The 27,065-nt window shown below is 47.5% G+C and overlaps 3 protein-coding genes across 5 annotated transcripts; 2 read left to right on the top strand and 1 right to left on the bottom strand.

Moving 5' to 3' along the window:
* Positions 1-5: 5 nt before the first annotated feature.
* On the top strand, positions 6-7,401 carry NOXRED1 (NADP dependent oxidoreductase domain containing 1). Its single transcript, XM_052783720.1, is given in 11 exon segments — positions 6-122; positions 1,156-1,385; positions 2,227-2,233; positions 2,316-2,507; positions 2,509-2,545; positions 3,646-3,826; positions 5,063-5,211; positions 6,250-6,472; positions 7,113-7,148; positions 7,150-7,313; positions 7,316-7,401. Coding segments are annotated over 11 exon segments (1,422 nt in total).
* On the bottom strand, positions 7,017-13,028 carry SAMD15 (sterile alpha motif domain containing 15). 3 transcript variants are annotated; one of them, XM_052782830.1, is made up of 3 exons: positions 12,522-13,028; positions 11,408-11,506; positions 7,017-8,945 (listed from the first exon to the last, which is right to left on the bottom strand). In XM_052782830.1, the coding sequence occupies exons 1-3, from the start codon at positions 12,645-12,647 to the stop codon at positions 8,742-8,744; spliced, it is 429 nt and encodes a 142-aa protein (XP_052638790.1). In that variant the 5' UTR covers positions 12,648-13,028; the 3' UTR covers positions 7,017-8,741. The 3 variants fall into 3 exon arrangements, with proteins under 3 accessions (XP_052638790.1, XP_052638789.1, XP_052638788.1); XM_052782829.1 differs by having other exon boundaries at positions 12,817-13,028; XM_052782828.1 differs by lacking the exon at positions 12,522-13,028 and adding an exon at positions 11,678-11,866.
* Positions 12,056-25,399, top strand: TMED8 (transmembrane p24 trafficking protein family member 8). The gene is made up of 6 exons (XM_052782831.1): positions 12,056-12,324; positions 13,665-13,745; positions 16,429-16,558; positions 17,500-17,641; positions 17,910-18,209; positions 19,235-25,399. The coding sequence occupies exons 1-6, from the start codon at positions 12,227-12,229 to the stop codon at positions 19,450-19,452; spliced, it is 969 nt and encodes a 322-aa protein (XP_052638791.1). The 5' UTR covers positions 12,056-12,226; the 3' UTR covers positions 19,453-25,399.
* Positions 25,400-27,065: the final 1,666 nt, after the last annotated feature.

The following is a 27,065-nucleotide window of genomic DNA, read 5'->3' as shown; positions in this document are numbered from 1 at the left end:
CCATCATGGGACATGAACCAGGACAGAACCTGAGCAGGTGGAAATTTGGGGGCCTCGTTCGGGCCACCCTCATTCCTTGTGCCAACTACTGTGGTGCCATGGGCACCAGCGGACTGCGGGTGGTAAACAGTGCAAGACATTCCAACCACTTGCAATGGGGCATGGGGTCATTTTTGTCCCTGATGAGCTTGGCTGAGGGTGTTTCAGCCCAGTTGGTGCCTCACCCTGTGGGAGCCGTGCCTGAGTCGGGTGAGCTGCAGAGAGCCTTAGGGAATGGGCCAGTTTTCGCCTCTCTCCATCTCCAGTGCAGGTTTGTGATACACTGAAGCGTGCTCCAGCTTCCATCAGGCGACACAAGTAATTCAGATAGCTCAGCAGTGCCCTGCTCTGGCCAAGAGCACTGTACATTTGCCTCGCGTCAGGCTACATGGTGCATGAAGCTGTCCTCTGCTGAAGCAGGCAGGGCTGGGAGGTGCTGCACCAGCCACCTCTAAACCCCCAGCACCTTTGCTGGCTGAAACACCATCTCCTTAGCAAAGGATGGAATCAGCTGCTCCAGTTTTCAGAGCTTTCTGGGCTAGTCATAGTCACTCTGTTGTTGTGACAGTTGCCTCGTACCCCTGAAAGCATCCCTGCAGCTCTCTTCAAGCAGTAAGACAGGTCCTGGGCAAGGGTTCCCACACCTGGACACTGCTGAGCTGGCTGTGCCATGACACAGGGACTTCATGGCAAATACATGCAGGGAAAAGGAGCTGAGAGGCTGCTCAGCTGGGGAGGGCAGCGGGCACAGTATCAGCCTAGAAAAGCTGACGGCGAATGAAAAAATAGCTTCAAACTGGAAAACTGAATCACGTGCTGAAGGTTAGATTTTCTCATTATTTCCAGCCCAGGAGCAGCTTCAATGAAGCCTGTCCCAAGTGCTGTGCCAGCATCTTGCAGGTAGCTGGGCTTTAAGGTCCCACTGGGACTTGTGTAATAGAGAAACGTAGCATCAGAGAAAGCATGAGTTCAGACATCCACTGATGGTTGCATCTTGTTCTCAGTGGCTGCGTTGCGTGTGGGGACCAGCCACTTTCCTAGATCCCATGTCAGCAAGGAGAAACCCTGAGAAGGGCTGGGGTCTCACACTGCAGGTAAAACCCTGGCAGGTGCTAGGATGGGCTGCAATGCTGCGTGGGTGGAGGCTGTGTCCCTCTTCTAAATCCTTGCTGCTGATGCTTGTCCTTCTGGGCCAAGATGTGGGACATTACAGAGCTTTTTGAGTCCTCTCAGGCTGATGAAGCAGCAGAAGGTGAGGCCTTGACGTATCTGACAAGGCGCCGCAAGGGGCTGGCAGTGAACACGTGCGTCCATGCCATCTTCTGCAAACTTCCCCACGACCTCAGGTAAGGTGGAAGCGACCTCCTCTCTGTCAGTACAATGTGCTGGCTGGGTGACATAGCCACGTCAGGGAGGAACCTTGACATGCCAAGCTCTTCCCAAACTACTGCATCTTTACTGAGCTAAAACATGATGCAGGCACATCACTGGTCATTCTGGTGTTGGTCTAAACAGCATGAACGTGTCACTGGGAGGACTGGGGAAGGTGGCTGGTCTCTGTAGAGAGTTTCTTACGTGATTCACACCAGCTCTGTATGAAGTTAAGCATTATATAGGTATTCCTGTGCAATGCTACAGTTAGCTTTTTATCTGGTTCTGCATGGTTAAAAAGTCACCTACTGTTTATGCCCACACTTGTTGGTTACTGAACATCTGCATTTGTATAAATTCACTGTCGCTCAGTCTTAAATCACTTGGACTAGTTTTCCCCTGAGAAAACCAGGGAAAGGAGATTGTCTCTAGCACCAAATCAGGGTTTCAGCCCAGAACCCTTATAGTGCCCAATGCTTGTGACTAGCCTGCCACTAGTCTATATGATTTATGAGCCAGTCATCCTCCGCTGTCTCATGTCTCTTCTCAGCAGCAACCTCTGCTGTCACTAGTCTAGCATCCTCCTCACGCTGACTTGTCGCTGAGCTTGGCCATCATGTGGGTTGATGTATCTGCCAGGTATCAGCTCTCAATTGCTGAGCTGCTTTACAGTTAGTGCTCAGTTAGCCTCAGCATGGGTGGTGTGTTTTGGGATGGGGACACCATGCTCCCTGGGGTCTAGCCCCAAGCCCCACAGATGCTGTGCATACCAGGCTGCAGCTATCAGCTTCTGCCTCTCTGGCAATCCCATTGGAGAGCAGGGGTATGAGTTGGGCTGGATGCAAGGAGTGGGGTTGGGATGTGCTACCTGGACATGTGGCATGGGACTCTTCCTGGAAGTGTAGGACCACGTGTGGTCTGGGGAAACCGTGGCTGGTGCTGGGCTTCTCTGCTTCCCCAGGCACAGCAGGACTGAGAAGGGTTTGCCAACTTCCTTGGGGGACAGCCATGGCCCGAAGGTTGGGATTATTGGCAGGGGCCACCTTGGGAAGCAGCCGGCCCAAGCATTCCTGATGCTGAGCTGGACTCTGTGCACCCAGTATCCATGTTTCCACCAGGTGCCCTGAGAGCCTGCGTAAGTGCTCCCCAGCCTGTGACTGGAAGTGGGACTGCACTTATGCGGACTTTTTAACTGCATTTTTTTCATAGCATTTCAGGCAGAACTCACTAAATAATGTTTTTCTGCCAAAAATATGGAAGGTATGGAAACTCCAAGTTTTTTACTGGGAAGCAGAGGATGCTGTTGTAGAAAAGATCTTTATTGGGTTGGAAACCCACTGTCCACCAAACATTAATTTAGTTGTTTGCTTTTTTTTACCAGTCCTATCTGAGCGTAGTGGAGACATTAACCCTGTTCTTTGAACACTGGCTAGTTAAAGAACCATTTTAGTTTAGTCCCCCCCATTTTCGTGGCTCTTCAAAATTCTCCTTATCATTTGCCAAGAGCCTGGTCGGTGACTGAGACTCCAGGTTGTTAAATATTCACCCAACAGAGAACACATCTCCCCAGATGAGCGGCAGTGCTGAAACAGAGATGTCCCCCTCCTTGTTTCATGGCTGCAGGGTCAGTTGTAGCAGACAAGCTTCTCACTGGGCTCTGAACATCCAGCCACGAGAGGAGATCAGCCTGCAGCATTACAGGAACTGTGTGCATACAAACTGTCAACTGCCCCATAAACTCTTACATAAAACAAGACAAGTGGGGAGAATGGTCCTCCAGGGAGATGCTTGGAACAATCAAATCCTCTTCTAATCATCTCAGGGCAGAGAGGAAGCAGGGATTATTAAATGGCTTTTTATAGATCTTGAAAACTAGCCAGATCCCAAGGCTCGGCTGTTTCAGCTAAAGGCTTTAAATCAGCCTGCGTGAACTGGGTCCAGGCAGCTGAGGCAGCTGAGCTCTCTGCATATTTATTCCTGGCAAAGCAGCTGCCTGCTCCCTGTCAGTCTGCTGCTGCCCTTTACCATGTGTAGGAATGGTGATGGGCAGCAGCCGAAGTCCCTCCATGCTACTTTGGGCAGGCAGCCAGCAGTCCCAGCCTGGCAGCAGTGGTTTGTGTTTCACCTGCATGTGGCAGAGCACAAGTAACCACACTGCCAGTGCCCAGAGGTGCTGGTCAGTCACCTGTGCTGCTTCTGTGGGCTCTTGAGTCCCTTTCTCCTTGCTTATTGCAGCAGACCTGCAGAAGCAGGGGCTCGCGTGCTTTTATGACAACACTCAGCTAGTGGCCTGGGTGGATGTTGCGTTCCTCTGCTGCCTCCCATCACATGTGCCATCCATCTGCTCTGTCGTTTGGCCTGCCATCCAGAAACACTGTGTTGTGTACAGCCTCGTCACCACTGTCCCTCTCCTCAGGTAAAATGGACCACGTCATTTCAGAGCCTGGACGGGCTGCCATCGTTTGGGACGTCACAGGGCAAGTGCAGCGCGCGTGTGCTCTGGCCGAGCCGGAGCTGTGCAGAAGAACAGCTCTTATTGCCTCTCACAATTTTATTGTGAAACGTCATTGCAAACCTTGTCACGGTTTGTCACTTCCCCAAGTCCCCAACTGCTGGAGTCACGGGAACACTTCAGGGTTTCAGCTTTCTGTTTGTCTAGAGGAAGTTGTAGACTTTATGGATATAAACCTGAAAACATGATGAAAAGGAGTCAAGGGAGCTCCAGATCAAACACAATGCTGGCATTGAAACCCCGCTCCTGCCAGGGCCTCAGATTATCACTGCAAGATAACCTGTTGTGAGACAGCGCAGGAAACAAGGTGCAGAGAAGCAGCCTGCAGTCTCCACAGTTGAAAAAGCAAATTCAGCGCATTGTGTTTCACTTTAAACTGGTGCCGTAGCTCTCGGGAGGGCTCCAAGTGCAGGGGTATGACCTCCTGCTCCTCACTCCTGGGGGTGCCCAGCCCCTGCGGTCAGGCCAGTCCTGGCCACCTGCTGAGGTGACCAGTGAGGGGCCAAACCTGACACTGCTCTCCATGCTATGGGCGAGGCTGTTTACTAGCAAAAGGTTTGCTGATCCTGCAAAGGCTAACTGCTTCCTCCTTTCCAGCTAAACCTAGTTTCTCCCCCATCAGCTAAACCTGGGTGATGCTGGCTGTTTATTGCAGGGCTGAGGGAGGGCAGGCAGACAAGTAGCGGGGATCCAGCTGGAGAGGCAAGAGGAGAGGAAAAGATAGGAGAGACCTTGCTTGAGGGAATCTGCCTGCAGTGGGGAGGGACCTGGACCTCAACGCGATCCTGTGCCGCTGCAGTTGTGGTATGACCTATGTGCACTGGGGGAGAAAGTGCAAGGGATGATTTTTATGCACATCCATGCTTTTTTTTTTTTTTAAACAGACCACTACATGGCAAAATTAACAATCCTACTCTGCCCATCTCTCCATTGGCAGTGTTAAGGCCCATGGATTAACTTTAACACAAGGCAATGAGGTTCCATCAGATCGGAAGAACCTTTCTAGCCGGTTAAGACGGCTGTTGGAAAGGAGTCATTATAAGAAACGTTAATGGGATGAATCCCAGCAACTGTCAACTCAGCCACGGATGGTGCGGTGGGATATTCCCTGCTGCTTCCTCCGGCTTTCCCTCACCGCAGAACCTTCAAACCCCACGACCCCACCCGTGCCGTGCGTCCCACCGCCGGCTCCGGGCACCTGCTCCGCCGCAGCGCAGCCCGGGCTCTGCAGGAGCACCGTCTCCCTCTGCCTCTCCCGGAACGCTCGTTTCGGCTGCCTCCGCTCTCGGGTTGAAGCAACTCCTTTGCTACAGTGCCGCCGTGAGGCCGCGGCCCCGGCCGCGGGCCAGGAGCCTCTGTGGGCGGGGGGCGAAGGGGACGGTCCCAGCGGCGCTGCGAGACCCTGCTGCTGCTGCTGCTGCTGCTGCTGCTGCTGCTGCTGCGCAGGCAACGTGCCCCTGCCGTTCCCGAGGGAAAAGCTCTCTTCTTCCTTAACCGTGGCAGCAGTCCTTCTGAGGAGTTGCGCTCGGTGGTTCCCCTGCCTGTATGGTTCAAGGCTGGGTCTGGGCCGGCGGTAAGTCAATTTTGTGAAATCCCTCCTAGAGAAATCCTGGCAATGTACAGCTGCAGCTGGAGTGGAAATAGCATGCGTGGAAGGGGGTAGTTATGCACAAGAAGCGGATGGGCACAATGAGGCAGTATGTGTCTCCTTCACCAGTTTCTCTGATCAGCGCCCCGGGGGTCACCCTTTCTTTCAGGAGCACCGCTTTCCATGTACCTGCCACCAATTTCTGAACAGCTACCACTTCTCTTCATGAAACAATAGTACCTCTGAGGCTAAATCAGTGAGCAGGAACTGAGATACACTTTCTGAGCCAGAACATGGTCCAAAATCTTTTTCTCTTCCCTCAGGCACAACTTCTGTTTCCATGGACATGCTGTTCCTATTGCCGGCTGCTACCTCTGGCCATCGCAATTTCATTATATGCTTCTGCACGCACTTCTAATTCTTGCATTGCTGAATGCTCTTAAAGCAGCTACAGTGCTCATCGTGCCATGATGGCTGAATGGTTATAGGACTTTATACGCAGCCTGTAAAGGAATCCTGTTTACTTGATGAGAATGAGCTACAGGAAATACAAGCTACACTAGACTTGTTACTATTAATTTCAGCATCCTTTACCTAAAATGATCCTAGATCAGAGGTTTCAAAGAAACCAGCTCTGATTGATTGCCAATGCAATTCTTCATAGGAGTGGGAGATGAGAAAATCCCTTCACACCTGTGTGCACACTGGTAATTGACATTTGATTTTGTTTGTCTTGCAGGGAAAATAAGAGTCAATGCTGAATGGCTGGTGGCCATTTTCTGTGCAGCCCTGAACAGCAGCATGCGGCAGAGCCTGCCTCACCAGAAGGCACTGAAATTACTCAGTGACCTCTGTGTTCCTGAACGCTGCCCCATCTGTGCAGAGCAGAAAACTTCCTGCCCACAGTTTGTGTGCAAGAGTTTTGCCAGCAAAGGTTTTGCCTCTTCAAGGAGTCAAGAGGGGTAAGTAAAGGGTTGAATGCTGAGGTGCTGCTTGTCCAGGCTTCCTCTTTGCTCCGAAACTTGCCTCATCCCACAGCTGAAGCATGGGCTGTCTTGTTGGGTTGGAAGGTGCTGAACTCTATGTTGCCCTTAGGACCACAAACCTGCCAGGGAAGATTGCCTTAGATGATGTATTAGCAATAAAAGACCTGGACTATCATCCCTGAGTTATTTTGTCCCTGGTTCCTGTTTGGCTACTTATCAGGGTTGTATGAAGCCACTGATCAGGACTGGAGCATTGGATGCAGAAAAAAAATTCCTATGGGAGTATCTGGAGAGGACAGTTCTTAGGGGTAATAAACTTATGGTAGTTTGTGGACAAGACTATTAAGGATGTTAAGTCAGGGGAAACACTGCTTGAGGGAAAGGAGTCCTGCTTGTGCAGGATTGTTCTAGGGCCATTAGGCTCAGTTTTGCTCCACATGGCAGAGTAATTCCTGGAACACTTTAGATTCAGGTTTCTGAGTCTGATTGTTTCTCAAAGACCCAAGAAAGGGACTTGTAGTCAGACACTGAAGAAAACCTTTATTTGTTAAATTATTAGCAGGCTGCTTCAGACTGTTATGGCCCACAAATGTTTCCACTTGCTTTGTCTTTCCAGAACCTTCCCCTGCTTTGACCTGACAGCTGCACAACTGAGAGCCTCCCTTTGGCCAGCTGCTAGAAAAGAGTGAGCTTGTCCAGCGCCATCTTGCTCTATTATAGCAGGCACCCTTTGGAGACTGGCCTACAAAGCAATGTGGGCTGATCAGCACCAAGACATCTCTTACTTCAGCTGTAGTGGAGCCTGGTGTGATGTTGGATAACAAGCCTCCATTCTCCAAGCTGCTACTGACATTTTCTCAGAAATTCCAGAGGAAACTGCTGACCATGATTCTAAATCCTCGTAAAGTATAATGAAGCCCATGGCAGAATGCTTTGCTGAGGTCTCATCCCAGCCCCCTCACGGGACTGAGAGGTGCAAGAACCAGCACTGTTTGCCCTTGGACTCCTTGAAATATTCCAGCCAATAACTCTATGTACACATTTGCTTCTACAAGTTTCACTCTCTAGATTGCTCAGCAAACTTGCTTCTCCCTGGCTGCCCGAGTCTTGCTTTATTTTGGTCTGAATTTGCTTATTACATAGTCATCTTGGCCTACAAACTGCTTCAATTTCACTGCATTTCTGTTGCAGTTTCAATAGAAAACTGAATTACAAAACCAAGTTACAGTTATTTTGTAGTGGCTACAGCTTTGGCATAAATAACTAAACAGGCTTGGGCCCAGTTTTGTTTGTTTGTTTGTTTGTTTTTTAATTTTTCCATGGGGGATCTCAAGGAAGCCATTGCTGCCAGGCAAAATAGTAATGATTTAGTCAGGAGCTCTTTCTGTTGAGCCAGGCTTAAATCAGCACTTATTGATACTTCCTTGCTGGTGACAATGCACCCCACCACCAACAACCACATGGTACTTCTTTCAAGGAAAAAGGAGGTAGTTGGGTATTCTGTCCAAATCCACCCAGAACAAAGCATTTTTTATTTCCTAAATTCTCTAGTTCAGCTTGCAGTATTCTCTTATACTTCTGGCCATCATCTATCCTGTCTTTCAGTACTGTTTACTATGATAAACCACTGCTTGGTTTTGCCTCTCAGGAAATAATTTCTGTGGTGAGGCCAGGGATTAGTTGTGCATGTTGTAGCTAGGCCCCTCGCTTAATTATGATTGCTGACAGCAGCTGGCACCCCACCTGTATAGCAGTTATTGTATATGCCATTTATCTTACGTCTGGGCTTTACAGTGAGCCCAGTCTGCAGACACTAAAGCCTGGGAGAAATCTATTCACGTGAGCTGCAGGGAAGTTGTCATCAATCACTGGTAATTAAAATATGTCTATGATTGGTTTTTGGTCTTTTTAATCAACTGTGAAGCAGAAGTCAAAGACAGACAGTGGTACAGTCTGATTTATAGCTCCTGCTTCACTTAGTTCCTGGAATCAAACAAAGGATTGCAGAAAAGCGCCAATGTGGGGATGTGTTTGCTGTCATCAAGCGGCTACGAGCTGCAATGGCCTTTTCTATAATTGGGAGAAGGTGGAACTGTACCTCCTTGGACAAATTGCAAGGTAATAAGGGTATATTCTGCTGTCCCTGCTGGTCTTCTTACAAAGTGCAGTGCGAGTCTCTAATCCTGCCTCTGGTTGCCCTGCCCTGCAATATGGGGAGAACATCTGCTTCTACCCCAGTCTGGGCTCATTGCAAAGGAGGAACTGTAGTATAGGCCTCCAGTCCTGCTTCTTGGATAAACTGTGAGAAAGTGAGGGCATCTGCTTTCTTTCCTGATCGGGATTTTTGCTCCAGGAAGAGACCCATGTTGTCTCTGTAGGGGAGGGCAATGGATCTGTTGAACAGTGGCTCCTCAATCCCCAGCAACTCTCGCACGTGTTGTGAAATCTCCTGAAATACAAGACAAAATACCAGAAATTCTCCTTTCACAGGGCAACAGCTAATAACATTCATTCTGTGTCAGAGCAGCAGGAAAAAGAACTGAATTTCTGAATTTTGGAACCGTTTCATGCTTGAAGTTGCAACTCAAGAGGGATCTGAACACATGAGCGCCATGCAACGTTGTAAAAGCAAAGCAGACCACACATTCTCCAGATTTACTGTGGGGGATGGCATCACATCCGGTGTCTTACTGGCACAAATAGCTCTGCTTTCCTCTTTGCACTTGCAGAACAAACAAGTTATGGGTGAATGAGCTGGAGTCTGTTCTGCCTAATGCAAAAACATTGCTGCTTGCTAAGTTATATTGTCAACAACAAAGTCTATACACAGAAGAGGTGTAAAAACTAATTAAACCAATAAGCCATATCGCTCATTAAGAAAATGATGGGTGACTGGCTGTCTGAGCCAGCTGGACCTGGAACTGTTGTGAACAGAGCCTTGCCATTATTTCTGAAGTCACTTCTGAGAATGTAACCTTCTGATTTGACTGAAGCTTTGAAATACAATCCACAAGGTTTTACTGATCTTCCACAGCATTTGCTCAAACCCTTCCCCCAACTTTGGCTTGACTCTGAAGAGCAGTACCCTACTTTGTATGATATCCAAAAAAACACCAGATGAGTACCTTCAGTGGGTTTGGTATTTAAAATACCAGTACAGTGGAATTAAAACCAGCAGCAACTTCACTTGTTCACGCTGTGTAGCTTCCACATAATTCACTGTGTAGTTCTCTACCAAACTGCCATTTCCTCTAAATTGCAAAAAGTTTCTATCTCACTGAGCTGATGCTATCACATTTATTTCTATAGTAACTATCTCGGTTTTAACTGTTCACAGCACTTCACTGATATTTCTTGTTGGGAAGCTGATGTGCCCAGGATTATGGCCTTAACTTTGCTCTGAAACCTGCTCTAGTACACACTTCCTGAAAGACCCAAAGGGCCACATCCTGCTCAGAGCTCTGCATGCTTCGATTCTATCAAAATAAAGTTCTCTAAAACACAAGTAACTGGCAGGATAGGGCATGATCTTCAAGAACATCTAGGTTCCACTGAAGTCTGTGAGATGTTCCCAATTCACTTGCAAGCTTTGGAAAACATTACAGAGACAGTCTCATTTCCAAGCTTGCTGCAGTATGCTGGCTATTGCTTATCCTAGCCCCAAGGAATTTCAGTTTCTACAGGAGGAAGAATGGGTTACAGTTGATACCTCTAACCTGTGGCTTACTGTTTCTCAGCAGTTAAACCACCACGATACATAATCCCTATATTCCAATGTGAGGATGAGGCTTACAAAGCCTAGAAAATTCTTGCCATCTTTGATAAGTGCAAATGACTATAAAGGCTGTATCTGCTTGTCCTAGAAATACACTTGAAAGGCTGCTGTCTGAAAAACAAAGCATTGTAATTTGATGCCTTCTCCCCCAACCAACAGGCAAAGTTATGGCACTAGTCAATGTTTTTGCTGGCATATTTCATTTCAAACAAACAGTTAATATGGTGCAGCCAAACAGGACTGTGATGAAATTGCTTTTTGGTGCTCTAGAATAAAACAAACAGTGTTCATACCCTAGTCGTTGGAGCATAAAGATATTTCTCTTTTCCTGGTTATTTGAACTTCTACCTTGTGTCCTCTGGGGAAAGCAACTTTAAATTATGATGCGAAACAAATGATTTGGCTCTGTAAATGCAGCCCCGAGTCCCTCTATGGTTTCTATTAGGGAGGGCAAGGAGGGTAACGAAATTTAAGTCAGCTTGCTTATTTTCTGAACTGCCAGGATGCTTTGGAAGGCCAGACTGTAGCCCCAAACTTCTGTCTAGTTAGCTTAACTATCAGTGTTTGTTAAAGAAAAGATGTAGGTTTAAAGAAAAATGACCAGACAATTACATGTTTATAAAATGAGGAAGAGACAGCTGTTTGTGTTCAGCAAAGTGTAAAACAAGGAAGTAAAAATGAGTTGCCCTTCTGCTGCTTGAGATCGGTGGCTCAATTGCTGCAGTTTAAATCTGACTAGATTTTTAGAAATTCTACAAATCAGTAAGTGGAAAATTACTGAAAAGAAATTCTGAGGGATACTTAAGAAGGCGCATGCATCTTGCTAAGCAATTTCATGGGGGAAGAGGAACAACACAGGCTTAAAGAAAGGCTAAGCACTTCTGATGCACTTACGGTGTCCCAGACGGGAAGCCTGCCATCTCCAGCCAGCTAAGGATTTATACCTGAAAAGACTCAAGAAATGTAGCTGTTTGGCTGAACGAATTGGGTCGTCCAGTTTCAGGCTCACTCCGAATAAGCAGTCTGCCTGGGTGGACAGGCTATAGCCTAGCTTGCTTGCAAGCAGAAAGGGTCAGAGAGCTGGGTAGGCTCCGAGGGGCTGAGGAGGGAGCTCCGGGACCCGCAGCCGGCCGCACCTGCATGTGGCCGAAGTCCGTGACGCCCATGGCGGGCAGGCTGGAGCAGTTCACGAGGATGAGGCGGCGGCCGGTGATGCCGTTGGCCCTGAAGCACTCCTGGAAGCGGAGGGAAGGGCGGGTGGGCCGCGGGCAGCGGGTCGCCCTCGGCCATTACCGCCTCCCCCGCCCCCAGCGCTCACACACGCTCACACACGCAGAGAGTTCAGGGCCGCCGGTTCAGGCGGCGGTGAGGGCGGCTGCTTCCCGCCCGGGCCGGGAGCCCCGCACCTCGTACTGGGGGAAGCCGAGCTGCACCACCCACTCGGCCACCTCCGCGGCGCTCCAGGCCAGGAAGGGGCAGGCGGACCGCGGCCCCCCCGCGCCGTCGGGCTCGGGCTGCGGCCACTCGGCCGGCTCCGGCTCCGGCCCCGGGCTCGGCTCCATCGGCGCCGTCCCCAGGCCGCCGCGGTAACGCGTCCTTCTCGGCCCGCGTTCCCATGGCAACCGCCGCTTCCGGGAGGTGCACACCGTTCTCCCTTCCGCCACCCCCTTCACCCTGTCGGCCTACAAGGCCGCCTGCCTCCCGCGCCTGGCGGCTCTGCGGAACTAGTTTTTGCTTGGCCGCGTTGTCGAGGGGGGAGGCTGACGGACGAGCACCGAGGCACCACCCTCTCCCTTCTGCCTGGCCCACGCGCACCCGCTCAGCTCCTGCCGCCCCCCGCTCGCTTGTTTCCGCCGGCGGCGGCCGCCGCGCTTCGGCTCCGCTCGGCTCTTTCCGCCGCGGCGGGGCTGTCGCCTCCGGCTCCGCGCGCCTGGGCCGCCCGCTCAGCCCTACCCATGTCGGACGTGCTGGCCGCCGCCGCCGGCTCCCGCTTCGAGCCCCCGGCCGCCGGGGCGCCCGGCGGCCGCGGCGGCCCCGCGCCCCGCGTCCCCTCAGGTACGGGCTCGGCAGGGGAGGGGGCAGCCGGGCTGGCCGCGGCGGGTCGTGGGAGCGGCTCCCCGCCTGCGCGCTTCCCTCCCGGCGGCGGCGAGCGCCGGCAGCCCGGCCGGGGTCCCTGAAGAGCCCCGCCGGCGGCGGGGCGGGCGGCGCCTGAGGGGCTGCCGGCGGCGCGTATTTTAGCGTTGGCCTTACGGCCGGGGAGAATGCCCTGAGTTTCCTTCCCGTGGTGGGTTTCCTCGTTTCTCCCGGAGAAGCCTTATTTCCACGGGGGAGGCTTGCTTCGGTGAAAAATACGGCACCCCTCGCGGAGAGCAGCATCGGGAATTAGAGCTTGGCGAACGTTTGCTCTGGCGGGTGGGTTGGCTGCTGGGGGGAAGGGGTCGGGCTGTGGCGCCCGGGCGTGCCCTTCCGCAGCCGGCTCTGCCCTCAGGGAGGACCCCGCCGCCGCTGCGCCCCGGGGCGCTCGGCTCGGCTCGGCTCAGCTCACCTGCAGCGCCTGCAACTCCAGCAACAGTTCCCGGCGCCGCCTCCCTGCAGCGGGGAGAGCGAGGATCGATGGAGGGTTGTGAGGGACGGCGTGCTCTCCCCGGTGAAAGAGGCCCCGTCTAGCCCGGAGCTGGACTACCCCCGCCATGCGGGCTCTGCCGTGGCTGGGGGCCCGGTGCTGTGTGCCCGTGGGCTGGAGGTGCCCTCCCAGCTCCGAACTGACTCTGCGAAATGGCCAGCGGCTGTAAGGCTTATCGCCAGAGAGCTGCAAAAGCTGGAACTTGTCCGTGCCCAGTTCGCTGCCTTAACGTGATCAGACAGCAGGGCTGTGGAGCGCGTACTGCAGTCATGTGGGGACAGAGCTTTCCCAGAGTTCAGGAGACTCGGGGGAGACCAGGAGCCATCTTTATAGGCAGACCTTTTATCAGTCCTTTTAGCAGTGACCTAGGAATTTCCATCTTGTCAGTGCCCTGTGGGAACCGCTGCGTGATTGCTTTTTCCAGGGCTTTGTCAGCCCGGTTTTACATGATGAAATTTGGCCTTGTTCTGTCCTTCTAAAGCTAGGATTGGTGGTTCCTGAACAAACCCTGCTTCTGAGAGTGGTTCTGCACTAAAAACATGCATGGAGTTTTTGTTCTTCCTTTCCTAGGGTTGAGACCATTAAAAATCTTTGTTCTGCAAGGTGCTAGATTTAGCTCATAACATGAAAAACTGGTTGGCACAGGTCTTCGTTCCACAGCCATGTGACCTTGTCAGCGTTTGTGTGCTGGCGGTAGTTTTTCCTACTATCTGCATATTCTAAAGACCAAAATTTATTTCACCTTCTCTCCGTATATTCTGTTTGTTGTTGGAAAATGAAGACTCAGCCGAAAAGACAGAGCCTGCAGATCAGCCGGTTGATTCTTTGGAGTCCAGTACTTCACAGAGCAGGTAGGAAAATCTTTTTGTGTATTGTGGCCCACATGCATGACAGTCTGTTTCACCCCTGTGACCTCTGTATGGCAGTTGATTCTGTGCAGGTGAAGAAAAGGGACTGGAGGCTGAATTGTCTGCTTTGGGACAGTATATACCAGAATCAGTATAGGAGGGACTGTTCTTACAGGCTTAAGCTTATTTTAAAGCTTATGAAATGATGAAGTGTAGTTCATGGCTCAGCTATTCAAATCACAGAATCATTCAGCTTGGAAGGAACCCTGCAAGGTATTGCAGGCCATTGTAAGAGCTAATAAACTCTCAGCAGGAAATTTTCTCTATCCTGTCTGGAGGATACTTTAACAATTAAGCATTCTACTGTCCATAATTCTGGTGGAAGCTGAGCAAGAAAACACCTTTTACTGTTTTCTTGACAAAGTTTTGGCTTTTTCTTCACCCTTTGTTTTCTGTGTCACTCCTTCGTTAATGCTGCTGATCAACCCTGTTATCGGATGTTTGGCTTATTATCTGTTGGGCATGTGGTGCTTGTGGCCAAGTCATTGCATTGGTTACAAGCGCTAATACCGTATGCAGTGGAGTTTCATTTGCCATCATACATTTGTTACACAAAATACAATTTCAGAAATGTGTGAGTTAATTACATCAGACAGTAGATAAATCACAACCTCACTGAAAAACAGGGGAAAAAAAAATCCAGCAAAAAACCCCCAACAAACCACCCTACTTACTAAAACAGCAGTTTGATGCCATCTTGGCTTGATGCTAATGACATCTGTATCAGCCTTCTTGACTCCAAACATGTGTTCTTCCATCTCTTTATTATGTCCTCCAGTTTTCTTTGAAGAGATTAATACAGACTGTGAGAAAAATGGCCAAAGTAGATGCTGGATACTTGTGGATGTTACCTGATAAATTTGTCTTAAGTTAGATCCCCTTTGAAAGGGATAGGTGTGGTCCAAAAGGATTGTGTGAGGAGGAATCAGCTGAACTCCGTCTTTGTAAATCTGCTTCTAAAGCTTGTGTAGTTCTTCCTAATTTTTCAGTGAGACTCTTGGGCTTCAGTGGTGTCTGGAGGAAAAAATTGCCAAGCTCTTAGCTCCTATGTTGATGGAGAGCCTTTTGAGGAGATGTGTGCACCTACAGTAGCAAGTAACCAAATAGCCCTTCTAGGTGTGATCATGCAACTGCTAAGCTAAAAAGCAAATGGGCTGGAAAACAATGGCGTAGAAGTCCAAATTTGTCCTTGGCTGCTAAAGAAATTGTTATGGATCACTGTGAGAGTCCTTCCTTTAAAAAACTGTCCCCTCCAAGTGTCCCTCCTTTTCTTATATTCTCCATCTGCTGCCATTTTGTGTATTCTGGTATTCAGCTCATTTGAGTTGTTCTTACAGACCTGGTTTATCATGCCATTTCTAGGAAAGGAAATTGCACTGTTGCAAGAATTTAAGTAAGAAATGGCTTTATTTCTGGATAAGATCTGTACCCCCATAGGAATAAAGATTTGGAAACAAAAGCCGCATTTGCCCTGTTCTAGTCTTCTCTATGGATGCAGCAAGGCGTGTGTCTGAGTTGAGCTGTGTATGGGCGTTGTTTTAAATTATTTTTTTAAACTATTCCACACTATGCTGATAGTCTGCTCCCTTGCTAATGAGAATATTTCTCTTTACTGAAAGGAGACATTTGAGGAAATGTACATATTTTCCATTACTGCTGTGTTCTCATGTTTCTGATCCTTTAGACTAGTGCAGCTGACATAGGTTTTATAGTGCTGTGAAAAGGCTTTGCTTTTCAAAAGGGCAACTGTTTCTATTCTTCTTAAAGACTAGGTTGCTTCTCATGGAAGTTTCACATAGTATCTGAGTATGACAGAGGAGACTTTTCCAGCATCCATCTGAGTTCATTTGGGATAACTCTCTCCAGCTATAGACAATATGCAGCATTTTTTAAAATATAATTTAGAAGAAAACCCTCAACAGAGAATGAATGCCAAAGATGTTTCCTTTCTTGCGCATTCTTTTCCTGCTACGTACCTTTCTTTTTGTTCTAACATGTCCATCTCCTCTTGTCACAGTGCAGTACTTGGATCTCTTTGCTGTTATTGTGCTGCCGTTGTATGTGTTATGGCTTGCTTGTCTATGCAGCATATTTGAATATGGCAGAAGGACACCTGGCTGCTCCCTGTATCTCTTGGGATTACTGATAGGAAAGGCATAATGGGCCACTTAAATAGAGGGCATTTTCAGGATGGCTGTCAAAACTGTTCTGAATCCTTTCACTGATCCAGTTGACCTCTGATGGAATATGCAGATGTCATGTAGCAGCTGGCATAAAAGAACTTGTACTTTCTTGAGCAGAAAAGTTGCTACTGATCTCTGCACTTAGTACAGTGTTGGTGAGCTAGCATGCTGTGGGGTGAGTGCAGTGAATTACTGCTGTCTAAAGGACGGTAAATACGGAGTATCTCACTGAAGTTGCTCCCTCTGACTTATATGGAAGATAGTCACATGAAGATGAGGGTAGGACTGCGGCGCAAAAGGCTCTTTGTGCAGCTGGCAGGTGCTGACCACAGAAGCTTGTTCCCTTCAGTCCATTTGAATTCAAATTCCAGAGCAGAGTGATTCCTCTACTGGCTGTAGCCTGGGTGGAAGTGCTGAATTGTAGTGCTCCGTTCCTCTAAAAGGTCACAGATTGGGTCACTTGCGAGTGTGGGCACGACAGAGGATTCAAAGGAAGAAGCTGGCACTTTGGAGGACCTGGAAGTGGCTGAATTGGAAGAGAAGCTGCCTGACCAAATCCCGTCCCTCAAAGAGGTAGGTGGGTGTTTCTTATGCCTGAAAGCAAGGAGAGAGGTGCAGCAATAGTTCTTCCATCCTACTGCTGTGCTTATAGCTATGGGACTGAGGCTTTAAGGGTTAAGACAAATGTAGTATTACCATAGATTCAGTTATATTTTTTTCTGTACGTTAGCGGGAGGTAAATGTTATCAGTCTGATTTGCAAAATCCCTCTTATGTCTTTGGCTAGTCCTCGCTTCCTTGCAGTTTTTGGCTTGCTGAGACTTCAAGGTTATTCTCACCTTGTGCCTCTTGTCTGGGGCTTCTGGGAATTCCCTTCTTGCAGATTTATGGAAGAGGGAACAGAAAGTGACTCTGCTGTCTTTTGTTTCTTTTGGTGAGCAGCCAATTGGTTTGCATTACAGATACAGTTGGGAAAACCTGTGCAAGTGGCACCCAGCTCAGGAGCTGTGAATTTGCATATATGAGGAGAGGAGACTGGCCCTAGTGAAATAGATGGACTTTTAACTAGGATGCAGCAAATGACTACAGCCACAATCAAACTGTCTAGACGCACACAGAGCTGAAAGGCTCTCCCTAGAGAGATTGTGTCTTGGGAATTCTTTCCAAGAGTAGTCAGCTAAATCTGTAAGGCTGTTGCTTTATTAAGAGGTGACAACTCTGAGGCAGATGCAAAGATGTGCCTGCCCAGGGACTCCTGGGAAGGCCAAGGGGTGTGTAATTTGTGAGACTAAGGCAGCATTTGACTTCAAAGTTTGTGACTTTGGTGCTGTGGGGGAGATAATGCAGAGAGGTGTCTTGGAGCCAGCCAGTTCTTTTTAACTAATAGAAGCTTCTGCAGGGTCTGGCTTGGCTTCAGAAAGATGTGTGAATTACTAATGAGTTGTTTTAAATCCAGCTGGGAACTTTCTTACCAGGATGGTCTTTGTGACAATGTTTCTTATGTGCCTTGTGCAGGAAGCTGTTGTTCGGATAACCAACTACCATGTACCTCAAGGAGCAGGGGATATAGTCATGATTCAGTCAGATCACACTGGTGCTGTGGATATCCTTTCAGCAGAGCTGGAGACTGCAGACCTCCTCGGGGAGCAGAGGAAAGGTGAGTCCTGAAAGGAAACCACTTGTTGGAGCCACTTTTTAAGTACCTGCCCTGGCTAGAGAAGAGCAGAGGCTGTCCTGGAGGCACTGCTAATTCCTGCTGGAAACTTGGGCTCCTGACTAGTGCGTGGGAAAACTTCACATCCAAGGCTTCTGGGAGCAGGCTCCAGAATGCAAAAGCCTTATCAGAAATAGCTGTACGGTTTTCAGATAACAGCTTGTCAGTAGTGAAAAGTCAGGTGAGCCCACGATCTTTTCCCTTGTTTCAGCTCAGCCTCCCCCTCTGGCTCCACCCACCATGTGGACCACTGAGAAGACAAAGGAATTCAAAGCCAAGATGGGAAAGGAGAAGAATTGCCAGATGGTGGTGAAACGAGGCGAGGTGGTGACAGTCCGCGTGCCAACCCATCCTGATGGGAAATGCATTTGCTGGGAGTTTGCTACAGATGACTACGACATTGGGTTTGGAGTCTATTTTGACTGGACCACAGTTACTAGCACTGCCATTACTGTTCAGGTCAGCGAATCCAGTGATGAGGAGGATGAAGAGGAGGAGGAGGAAATCGAAGGTTAGTGCAAAGCTCATAAGGGTTAATTTGTGGTGCTTGTTGCCATGCTGCTGAGACTGTCTGTCATACGCTGTAATTTCCATCTACTTTGTTTACTCAGCCCACTTGTTATCTCTGCAGCCTTTTGGGTTCTTGGTTAGGCTGTGATGAGAAAGCATTTAGTCCTTCCTGCTTCAGCATGTATGTCAATGGCTGTCCTTCTCCAAGAGCATTCATAAAATTGAACACATTGAAAAATAAAATCAAGAATTCACTTGTTCAACTTCTAGCTGATAAAAAGATTAGGGTCTCAAATTTTAACTTGACTGGTTTTTTTTAGCCTCTCAGACTGAAAAATTTCTGGTGGTGAGTAGGAGCAAAAAGGTTTTGTTTCTGGGTTTTGGGTTTGGTGTTTTTTTTTTTGGCTGGGTTTTTTCCCCGCAGTACATCAGTAGGTTCTGCTGACTGCATTTGAGAGGATTGCTACCTGTGTCTTTGTACTTGTGAAACACACAGTGATGTTGACTGTTCTATGACTTCAGTGTGTATGTGACCAGTGTAGCTGGGAGGTTGGTGTCTGAAATTAATTTTGCAGGCTCTCCAAAGAGGGGTAGGTTCCTGTATGAGGAAGCCTCTTGGAGAAGTGAATTGAGAACATAAACACAGCAAGGTTTTAGGTAAGAGCTTTCCCGTCTTTCTTTTGCTTCAAGTCTATATCACTGGACCACTGTTGTGTGTATAAAAGCAGGGAGATGTCTAAAAGGTAAGTCCAGGGAGAGGAGACCAGGCTGGCAGGCAAGTAGATACTGTCCATTAGTATTCCCAAGAGAATTGGTTCTCGGCATGTCCTTTGTCATGATAAGGAAAGCTGGACTTTGTGGGTATGATCTGCAGAAAGGTCAGAGCAGATGCTATGGGTAATGCTGTCATAGTTAGCCTTCCATATATCTGCATGCCTCTGCTGCATTCTGGTCTTGTTGATCTTTTTCTGGACTACCTAGTGGCTTGATTGGCTCTGGCCTACTTGTCTCCTCTCTCCTATTCAGGACTTGCCCCTGTTGGTGATGTGGAAAGGGGCTCCAAAAGCTACCTGCGGAACCGCTACGGAGAGATCATGCCGGTATATCGGAGGAACAGCCATCGTGAGGTGCAGGCAGGCAGCCATGAGTACCCAGGCGAAGGCATCTACCTGCTGAAATTTGATAACTCGTACTCTCTCCTCCGCAATAAGACTCTGTTCTTTCATGTTTATTACACTAGCTGAAGAAATGGGAAGGGGCAGGGACGGCAGGCAGGCAATGGTGAGTGTAGCAGGCTGCCACCCAGCCCTGGTACCGCCTGATGGGCACTGCTGCGTGACAGAACCAAGGCACAATTCTGCTGGCTCTTCTTCAGACACTAACTGGTTTCTCCCCACACCCTCCTTCACCGCTGTCCCGGTGCAGAAAGGTAGTTCCACAGGCAGCTGCTATTTCTGTAAGACTTCAGGATGTCTGCTCTGTGCAGGCATCGGGCTGGGCCTTCGCGTCACAGCTGGTAAATGCCCAGAGGCCAGGTTCAGATGGTCGTGGTTTCGATCTGTTGTGCTGGTACGAAATGAAGTGAAAATATTCTTGATCTGTTACTATTCTGTGAATAACTTTTCCAAGTCTCCTGCTGCATCTGCATCACTAGAGGGCAGCTCTCGGCTGCAGTGAGCCAAAAGCACAGCTGGCTTGTCACCTAGCCACTGATAATCTCATCACCTACCACCACTACATGTCACCAGCAGTCAATGCTTCCTGCACTCGTGTGGGTGGGGGTGCAGCTGGCCAGTGGCAGCCCATGCTGCAGTGGCATGGCAGTCGTGGCATGGCAGTCATGGCACGTGTTTGAACACGGGGTGGGGGGAGGGTGTGCACCCAGAAGTGCATAAGAAGGTTTTCCTGCAGATTAAGAATTGGATGTTATGCCTGTTCATTGTAGGGATATGTAGATGATAAAACTTCAGTGCCCACCAAAAGCTTTTTCTGTAATCCAGATGTGAAGCAGAAGAAATTACTTACTGCTGTGCTGAATAAATACAAAAAGGTTGGAGTACAACCAGTAAATATACAGGAAATGTTTCTTAGAAGCAGCATGTTGGTTCACTGGTATTGCTGCCAGCTAGATAATATCATATGTAGCAAGGAAAAGGCTCCCCAGAGAAGTGTAGCATGTCAGCTGCTATTGCTGTTGCAAAGGTGTTGTTAGAAAAGAACATCTCTGCTCAGAAACTTGAAAGGTGTGGGATTTAACCAATCCTTTCTGTGAACCAGAATCAACAGGGCTGTTGCTAACCCTGACCACATGGTAAAGGATGAAGTTCCTTGGCATGTTCTGGTGGCTAGTGATGGCATTAGCGATCACCTTCTGCTCAAGTACTGGCAGAGTTGAACAAGGATTAAGTTAATCCTTCAGAGATGAATTTTAAATCATGTTTATCTGTAACTGTTGTTTATTTTAATACTTTTAACTTGAAATAATTCTCTTTTCTAAGAATACTGCTGTATTTACATTTTGATACCTCTTTGCAGAGACACAAAATGGCTGTTTGCATGGTGATTCTAGTAGAGTTCTGAGTTTTATTTTGAAATCCTCCAGGTAAAGCACCTCTACTTGGTCCGTTCCTTCTATTGAGAGGGGATGATGAACGAAATGATTTTGGGGTAGTTAAAGCCAAAGATTTCACTCTCATAGGAGGGCTGCATATTTCCTATTAAGGCTATATTGTAATGCTGTGCAATTTGCTCCATATTCAAGCTCTCCTTTTAACTATCTCTGCTTACTTATTCACTGCCCCAGAGCACATAGTAGGTCAAAAAGGTAAGAGAGCAAGCAGTCAGTCTACAGCAGAGCAGCCCAAGCTGGGAGCAGGAGGAGTGGAAATGCAAAGAACACTGGTTGGAGCACAGTGGCTTTCTGGGTGAGCTGGCAGGCAGCAGAGTAGGTCAGGGTAAGGAGCAGAGTTGTTGCTGCTTTGGGCCCTGAGATGGGTAGAAAACAGCCACCATTCTCAAAAGAGAGAGAGCGAGCGTGCACCTGGGCAGCGGGGGAACTGTAACACTGCCTTATTCAAGCAGGGGCAACCACAAGACAACCTTGCAGGGAGACAGAACAGTAGGGCCTGGTATCTGTCAGAGTAAGATGCTCTTTCATTTAGCAGCTTGGAGAGAACTACTCCTTCCTTTAGCCTCTCTTGGAGGAGATGAAGGACCATCCTGTGGCCTTTGTACAGCACTTGAATCAGGCCTGAGCAACTTGGGTAAGGTGTGCTCCTTATTTTTTTTCATCCTTTGTCTATCAAGTTCCTAGACACTAAACAGAAGAAGGTAGAAAAGACCCTTCAGTCTGACCACAATGTCAGCACTGCCCCACGCAATGACTGCCTTTGGTCCTTTGCTGTGAGATCTGGAGAACCCTGTGTGCACTTGCTGGTTAATGTATGATGCGCTGTCTGGCACCCATTCCGCATCCTAATTAGCATTTATTTACGATGAAGGGAACTCTGACCTGTACATACATTAGATATTCCACAATTGTTGATCCTCAGTTGCACAGCTTATTGCAGGCTAGTAGGTTATCTCTACTAAAAAACCTGTTTCCCTTATAGTGTGGCCTCCCTGCCTGTTGCTAACTCGCACTTACTTCCCCGTCCGACTGTTGCTTATATTAAGGTTTGAAATACATTTTGTCATGTTGTAAGAAGTTAATAAGGCCTGCCTCACAACCAATTTTGATCACTCACTGACATGTAAATAGTATGTGCCAGTTTTCAAGCCATTAGTTAATGGTTTTAGTTAAGAAAAGTTGCACTGTAGATGATAATCCTATTGCTCAGTTCTAGCTTTCTGAAGTGTTGACCAACCTTTAATAAGGCTCCGGTCACTTGTTTGGAACTGTGACCATGTCCTAGTCTCATTGACTTAAGCCCAACAGCAGTATTGAATATGGTATGTCACCCCAGTCAGCATGGTGCCCGATCTGCAAATGCAGTGTGCTCATAGATAGGCCTGCTGCAGTGGAACTGAAAGTGTTTGGTGTGTGTTATTTCACTGCTTCCCAGAAGTATCTGGTATCTCTTAGGAACACAAGATAGTTTTAGGCACAGAATATTTCATCTGCAGGAAACAGGAACTTCCCAGTTGGACAGGATAATTCCTCTTTTTGTTTATTTTTTTTAATTTCCACATTACATGAGTATGTTGTTTCTCAGGTATTCAGATAGCATTCATTATCCAAGTGACAACTTCTCTTTGGAAGCATATATAGTCTTTATTCTTTTTCTGATAAATCCAATAGCTTGGCTGTGTGGCTAGTGATTAACAGCAGCCATTCCCATTCAAAATCGAACCCATAGTTGGTTCAAAGAATTAATCTTATTTCTCATGCATTTTTTTTTCAGTTTGGTGTATCCCCTGGATTTGTATCCAGTCCTGCTGTCTGGCTGAGGCAGTGATGGAAACCCTTATTATTTTAATTGGAGACCTTTGGAACTAGACCTTGGGTCTAGAAAGAAAAATGAATTAAAAAGGCAGTTGCGCTTCAGAGAGGGAAATTAATCCTTGAGAAAGGAAAATTCCTTTGTTTTTGTGGAAGGAAGACCTCAGATAAGTTCTTAAAATGTGTTTCTTCTCCCTGTAAATTGTGTCTAGAAATTCAAAAAGCTGAATCAAGGGAGAAGCTTCTTTTGCATTTTGGGTTTGCTTTTGTGAAGGCACAAAATTGTTTTCTGTTTTGTCCTGAATATAATTTAGATTTAGAAATAAGATTTACATGTTCAGCCAGAGATATGACAGTCCTGTAGTGCAGGACTTGTATAAAAATTAGCTTGTATAAAATTGTTTATAAAAATGGTAACAATCTGTTGAGCTTTTTTTAATGTCAAAGAAGGTCATAAGCACTCCGTTGTTTTCTCTTTTTTTCCCTTTAGGTGTAATGTAGCAGCAGGATTTTAAAATGTATGTGTTTTACTGAGGACAGAGAGTTAAAATTGCTTAAATCAGGGACCACTTGTACTGATTTAATTTACTTACAGACTCTGTGGAGGCCTGTAATATGGTTTCTTGTGAAAGGTTATTGGTGTCAGACATAGGTGAGTTGCAAATTAATGCTTGGGACCCATTTAACAGTTACGTAGATTATTGGTAATGAGCTGTTTACATGAACAGGTAAGATGAAAATGCATAAGAGCTTAGTTGTCTGACTTCGTGTGCTAAGAAGAAAGTCAAGTTACTATGCAACTGAGTCTAAATGACAGCCACACACCTTTCTTTTTGGCTCTACCCTGTGCGCTTGTCTCCTTGTAACTGTGTGTGCATGTAACCTTCATCTATAGCCTGCAGTGGGCGAGTTATCGTGGTGCCGGACCTGGGGAGGTGGGTTAGAAGTGAACCTCGTCACATGTGTAGTTGCTGAAAGACTTATTCTTGTGGGGAATTAGGGTAGAGAATGAATCTTTAAATGAGTTTACTTTTATCCCCACTACTTATATCCTTCCTTCTTGTCTCACTACCCCTACTAAAGCCACTCTACAGCGGATTTATCACAAGGTGCCTTAGGAACAAGGAGCATGTCTGGAATAAGAGCCATAGATGTCATTAATCCAAGGGATTTCTTCTCCTTGTTTCTCTGCCCGTTTGGGTAGAGGGGAGGCACTTCCTAAGGTCAGACAAGGAGACCCCCTACAGGGTGTTCCTGGAGATTTAAGCTGTTCACTAGACCGCCTTGTTGCTGTAAGATGAGTAGTAGAACAGTGTTTGAGTTTCCTGGCGCCATAAGATCTTTGCCTTTTAAAATCATATGCTGCTGTCAGATACCAAGGAAGACCAGAGGACTACTCCTTTTGATATGCTGATGCTAAACCTGAGGACCAGAGGAATGCTAGATAGAAGAGCATTCCTTGTGGCCATTCATCATTTTCTCTAAAAAGAGTGTCTGAATCCAGCATTGTGAGTGGTATGTGCTTATGTGTATTGAGGCTGGATAAGAGACCAAAGCAACAGCATTTTTTTTTCATGTACAAGTGTGAAAGAAAAGACTTTCTCTTTTTCTCCTATCTGAGAAAATATTGGATGTGACAATGTCATGTAGATGTAGCAGAACATCTCAATTGGTACAATTGGTAGAATGAAAAACTGGGAACTGATAGTGTTAAATACATTGGCTAATTAGACCATTAAAGAAGCCAGGAGTTTAGCAGGAGTCAAAGTGCTAAGTCATTTATCTAAATAAGTTGATTTGCAGTAAATACCAACTAAATAAAGTTTTAGAAGGTACATAAAACTGCAGAATTCAAATACATCTTGCTAGAAGGAGAATTTTCTGTGGGGTTATTCCATGTTTGCCTCCAAAGAGTCTCTGGCAACTTACTCTGAAACACTGGTGCTGTTGCAGCTGAAGACACAACATCAGGCTGGGTAGATGGTGGCTCTGACTCCCCTTGGCTGTTCTGCATTCCGTTCTGGTTTTACATGTTACTTTCTCAGAAGCTCCATCACAAGAAATTTACCCTTTATCAGGCAGGGAGAGAGGAGGAATTTTGTGATCCATCAGTGAGGGTTATCTGGTTTATGCCCATCTGGACTGGTGAGTCAAGTCCCTTGGGCAAGAAGGTGGATGCCAACCATTGAGCTCAGAGCTAAGGTGGCTTTGCCAAGTAATGACCTTGAAGTTTAGGAGCTGCATTTGGAAATGATAAATAGCAGGAGGTGGTCTCCCTGCAAGCTCCAGGATGCCCTTGTGACTATCTGCTTTCCTCAGAGGAAGGCAGTCTGCTCTCAACTCACTGCTCCAAGCTGCTAGCATAGTCTTTCAATGGGGAGCATCTTGTAGCTGGTCATACCTTTTCCAGACCTATATTCTTGTGAACTGTGATGGTTGTCTGTCAGTCCTTATGTATGTGATGTGAATATTTTTGATGTCCTGTGATTTCAAAATTGAGTTCTCAGCGCCAACCGTTTGATTTTCATGTCCTCCCAAGATATGAGTTTTAAATGGAGGAGAGGATATTTTAACAAAATGTGGCACTGAACCTCTTGCTGAAGGGCACATATGAAGATTGTATTTATAGCGTTCTTGCATTCCTTCTACGCTTGGTTTGTACTGTTTATATTTGATGTGTTGTGGCTGATTTGTAATAGTATATTGGAACTTATTCTCCTTAAATAAACTTTTCACTATGCAACCAAGAACTTTGTCTTCTGCTTAGAGCAAGTGAGTGTCTTGATGTGAAAAACTGAACTTTAGACTTTCCAACAAAACAAGAATATAATTAAACTTAGTTTTATGAACAAAGAAGAGGCAAAACAAGAATACAATTAAACTTAGTTTTATGAGCAAAGAAGAGGCAAATACTCAATGTACTTTGCACTGTACTGGACATTCTGGTTGCAAATGGATAGGAAAATGCTCTGTTGTCAGCTGGTGATGATGCTTCCAGCCAGGAAATTTTGTCTGTTAAAATGACTTTCTGGGATTCGCTGCAGTGCTTGAGATTACACTGAATGCCTGAAGAATTGGAGAGGAACAAGCAAGTAGCCAAGCTCATATTGTGGACATGGGTAGAGTTTGAATGCTTTACCCTCCAGTGCTTTCACCTCCATTTGCAGAGATTCCCCATAGCTAGTTATTCTGTACTTCAGCTTTCAATTTGAAGGATTAAAAACATCTCTTCAGTTACCAGGTACTGATCAAGTTATCTAGAGAAAAGTGTTTGCCCTTTGTATCTCCTCATAGCTGCTTGCCTATCAACTTTATCTAACTATGAAAACTATATTTACATGGCCTGAAGAAAGCACCTGCTGGTCAAAATGGGAATGATAGCTGCAGCCTGTGCCATACTTCCTCACTTGTCTCGTTATGAAGCTCGGTAGGACAAGTGCTGCGGAAGTTCAGTTGTCTCTGTTCTAGTCCTGTGTTTCCTTGGAGCACTTCTATAAAATCATTCATGGGCAGGAGCAATCATAAAGCAAATTGATCAAAGGAATAGATGACTGCCAAGTTAAAGATGTTTCATCTCGGTTTAGGACCACCACAGAGAGACAGTGCTACAGCTATTTGATTACCATGCACTTGCTGTGAATCCCTGTCCTTGTGCTTGGCTCAGGCACATGGCCAAGAGGAAAACTAAGCAACTTGGTGGGGATGCAGGGAAGTGATGTGAAATTTCACAACGTTAGTTCTTTCCCGCCCTTTCTGTAATTTTTTGTGGTTGGGTTGCAGCAGAAATGCTCTGATCGTGAGCTGCTCAGTGAAGGTCTTGCAGCAGGCTTTGTTGGCCCTGCCTGGGAAGTGACTCTTCCCTGTTTCAGCTGCACGTGGAGAACATAGTTCTTTGGCTGTGGAAGCCCTGTCATTGCTTTTAGTGCTGCTTGATTATCAACAGCAGTTTTGAACTTAGCAGAGCTATTTGTTGTTACACAGGTGGTACTGGATACACAGTGGAGTCTCTGTAGTAACACACACACACACACACAGATTTAATTACTGTTTAAGGAGGATCTGCCACCATCCTGCCTTCTCTTGGTGGCAGCCCTGACTGCCGAATAAGCAAAGCAAGTTTCACACCTGCTCATTTTTAGGAGAGCTGCGTGAAATGCGTACAGCCGCCACCATTTAGGAATCGGCACACAGCCACTCCTCCCCGCAAAGGGATGTGTGGCTCGGGCTCTCGCCATGACTGTCATTTACTACGGAGGCGCAGGCGGGCCTGGCTTAGGACCGCCAGAGCTGCTGGCCTTGCCCTCCCCACCTCCTCCCTGCTACCGGCGCTGCTCCGCCGGCGCTGCTCCCCCGCCGCTGCCGTGCGCAGGGGCACGGCGCTCTCGGGCGCTCCTGACGCCGACCGAGGCGGTGCGG

Source organism: Harpia harpyja, chromosome 3 (assembly GCF_026419915.1).
Source record: "Harpia harpyja isolate bHarHar1 chromosome 3, bHarHar1 primary haplotype, whole genome shotgun sequence".
Taxonomy (NCBI): Eukaryota; Metazoa; Chordata; class Aves; order Accipitriformes; family Accipitridae; genus Harpia; species Harpia harpyja.
The sequence above is the reverse complement of the archived record's forward strand: the minus strand, read 5'-3'. Positions and strand labels throughout refer to the sequence as shown.

Excerpts from the sequence above, each read along its gene's own strand:
- TMED8 (XM_052782831.1), top strand. The coding sequence starts at position 12,227 with ATGTCGGACGTGCTGGCCGCCGCCGCCGGCTCCCGCTTCGAGCCCCCG. Across the intron at positions 13,746-16,428 it reads TCCAGTACTTCACAGAGCAG|GTCACAGATTGGGTCACTTG; the intron begins GTAGGAAAATCT and ends TTCCTCTAAAAG. Across the intron at positions 17,642-17,909 it reads CCTCGGGGAGCAGAGGAAAG|CTCAGCCTCCCCCTCTGGCT; the intron begins GTGAGTCCTGAA and ends CCCTTGTTTCAG.
- SAMD15 (XM_052782828.1), bottom strand. The coding sequence starts at position 11,833 with ATGGAGCCGAGCCCGGGGCCGGAGCCGGAGCCGGCCGAGTGGCCGCAG. Across the intron at positions 11,507-11,677 it reads TCGGCTTCCCCCAGTACGAG|GAGTGCTTCAGGGCCAACGG; the intron begins GTGCGGGGCTCC and ends CTCCGCTTCCAG. Across the intron at positions 8,946-11,407 it reads CGGACTTCGGCCACATGCAG|GAGATTTCACAACACGTGCG; the intron begins GTGCGGCCGGCT and ends CTTGTATTTCAG.